This window comes from Punica granatum, chromosome 2 (genome assembly GCF_007655135.1).
Source record: "Punica granatum isolate Tunisia-2019 chromosome 2, ASM765513v2, whole genome shotgun sequence".
Taxonomy (NCBI): Eukaryota; Viridiplantae; Streptophyta; class Magnoliopsida; order Myrtales; family Lythraceae; genus Punica; species Punica granatum.
The window spans coordinates 20,611,978-20,614,328 of NC_045128.1; the positions used below are offsets into that span (position 1 = coordinate 20,611,978).

At 55.3% G+C, this 2,351-nt stretch overlaps 1 protein-coding gene across 1 annotated transcript; it reads left to right on the forward strand.

Moving 5' to 3' along the window:
* The first annotated feature begins 1,174 nt into the window (after positions 1 to 1,174).
* Positions 1,175 to 2,128, forward strand: LOC116193753 (leucine-rich repeat extensin-like protein 3). Its single transcript, XM_031522501.1, has 2 exons — positions 1,175 to 1,523; positions 1,863 to 2,128. The coding sequence occupies exons 1-2, from the start codon at positions 1,175 to 1,177 to the stop codon at positions 2,126 to 2,128; spliced, it is 615 nt and encodes a 204-aa protein (XP_031378361.1).
* The last annotated feature ends 223 nt before the right edge of the window (positions 2,129 to 2,351 follow it).

Consider the following 2,351-nt stretch of genomic DNA (forward strand, 5'->3'; position numbering starts at 1 on the left):
CTTGCCGAGTCGTGCCACCACGTTCAAAGGGTTCCTCACAACCCTCACCCTCACCCGTGAAGAGGTGGTCACGATCTGAGGGCCGATCAACCGTGCACAACCACCGTTCATCCGTTTCTCCTTTACCGAGTTCTTTACGTTTTTACCGAACTTTCTCTCACATTTTCAAGCTTGTCCAGGGCTTGGCACGTTCGGGACCACCCACGAACGTCCAGATCCGTCCCTTAGGAGTCCAACGAGCCTGATCTTGCATCGTGCCGTGGTCGGAGCTAGCGTGCCGACCCCGTTTTCCCCGAGCTGCAGCAGCTGCCACCTCTCGAGTCCCTCAACCCGTAGCTTCTAGTCGAGTCTCGCGACTCCCAAGACCGCTTCCTCGACTCTTTCCCTCGTGTATCGAGGCTAGGTAACATCCCTCTACGACTTAGAGAAGCTAGGATCCTCAATGTTTGTCGTTATGAAGTGTTAGATGTGATTCATGACCCGAAAGCATGAAAGTTACGTTTTTTTCTTTAGATCCGTGCGTCCCATGCAAGTCCATACATTGTCACATACTTTTTTTGCTTTGCTACGTCCGAACGTCGTATGAACATGCATGCCATAATGGGAGACGACTTATTTCGAGGTTGGAGAGCCCCTCGTGGTCCGTAGGGGTCACGAGAACTCATGGTCATGCCTCCCGAAGGGATGGCCGTGAGTCCCCTTACCCCTCACTGACGCACGGGGAGCTCTTTCGCCCCGAAACTCGTTGCTCCCTACACCTTTTTGTCTCTAACCGTGACCATAATATACATGCACGATGGGAAGACTCGGGATCTAGGCGTGAGAGACCCAAAAGGGGTCGGATGTGTCAAGGGAGGCTCACGGCCGTCCTCCTTGCAAGGGGACCGAGAGGTCCCTTGACCCACCCGAAGCCTTGGGGCTCTTAGCTCCGTGATGTCGTGCGTTTCCCGTGATTTACTTCCGAGTTTACCGTTAAACGAGTCGATGCCATTTTGTTGATTCCTTGAATATGGTGTTTTTGAGTGTCTCATACGTTATTTGTGCAAATTGGGGTCGTGTCGACGTCGGTTTAATGAAAGGGATATATTATTCGCACCTGTTGGCCCACATTTCCTCGTTCTCCGACCTCATCGAAGCCGGGAAAAAGCTTGACTTGGGGATCAAGCTCGGCAGGATGGAGGGCCCCAACGGTAAAGGAGAGGAATCCTCGAAGAAGGTCCCTGCCACGACATCGTCTTCCGGCGGAAGGAGAGGGAAGGAAGTTTCAGTGAACGCCGTCAATCCAACACAACCGACGCCCCAGCAATACTCGGTGAATTTCGCGACCTCACCAACTGCCGCTCCTGCCTACTTCCCCCCGCCTCCACAGCATCAGCACCAATCGGTCTATTACTCGGCTCCACCGGGCCCGTCGCCAATGGCCTCACAACCATTCGACCACCACTATGCAACCGCGCCGACGTCGCCCCGACCCCCGGTGTCAAGAGCTCCTCCACCGGCGCAGCAGAACCCTACCTCGCAAGGTCCACACCGACCCCGCAGGCAGTACACACCTCTGCCTGCCCCTCTTTCTCACATATATCGACAACTCCTGGCGGGCGATCAGATCCGACCAATATCCCCAGGCCCGAATTTTGACCCGTCCAATCAAGATCAATCTAAACGCTGCGAGTATGATCAAGGCGTGCCGGGGCACACTCTCGATAATTGTTGGAGGTTGCAAGACGAGATCCAAAAGAGGATTGACAACAACAGGCTCACCTTCAATGCCGTTAGGCCCCCAAATATGTAGGACAACCCCCTCCCGGACCAAAGGCCGAGTTCGGGGCCTTCCATCAACATGATCTCCATATGCGCCTCAGGGAGGGACGAGGACGCGCAAGACAACCCCCTTCCCTTCGTGATCGACTACACTCCCGACGAACCCACGGTTGGATTCGCAGGACGCATGGCCTCACCAGCTCCATTCGTCGTAGATATCCCCGCGCGAGAACCGTACGCAGACAGCAAGGTCCCCTGGACCTATGAAGGAAGTGTCGGGAGTGTCGAGCAGCAGTTTAGTGTCATGGGTATGACAAGTTCAGGGTGGGCGTACGAGAACCCGGTAGCCAAGGACAGTGCCTGCTGAAGTTAGGGCAGTGCCCGAAAGCTCGCCTTTCCCGTCCAAGAGGGTAACCGAAGAGGAAGCCGAAGCATTCATGAAGATCATAAAGGCGAGCGAGTACAAAGTGGTCGAGCAAATGGCCAAGTCCCCGGCCCACATCTCATTGCTTGCCCTCCTCCTCAACTCGGAACCTCACCGGTAGGCCCTCCTACGGGTGCTGACCGCGGCACAGATCCTGAAGGAAACA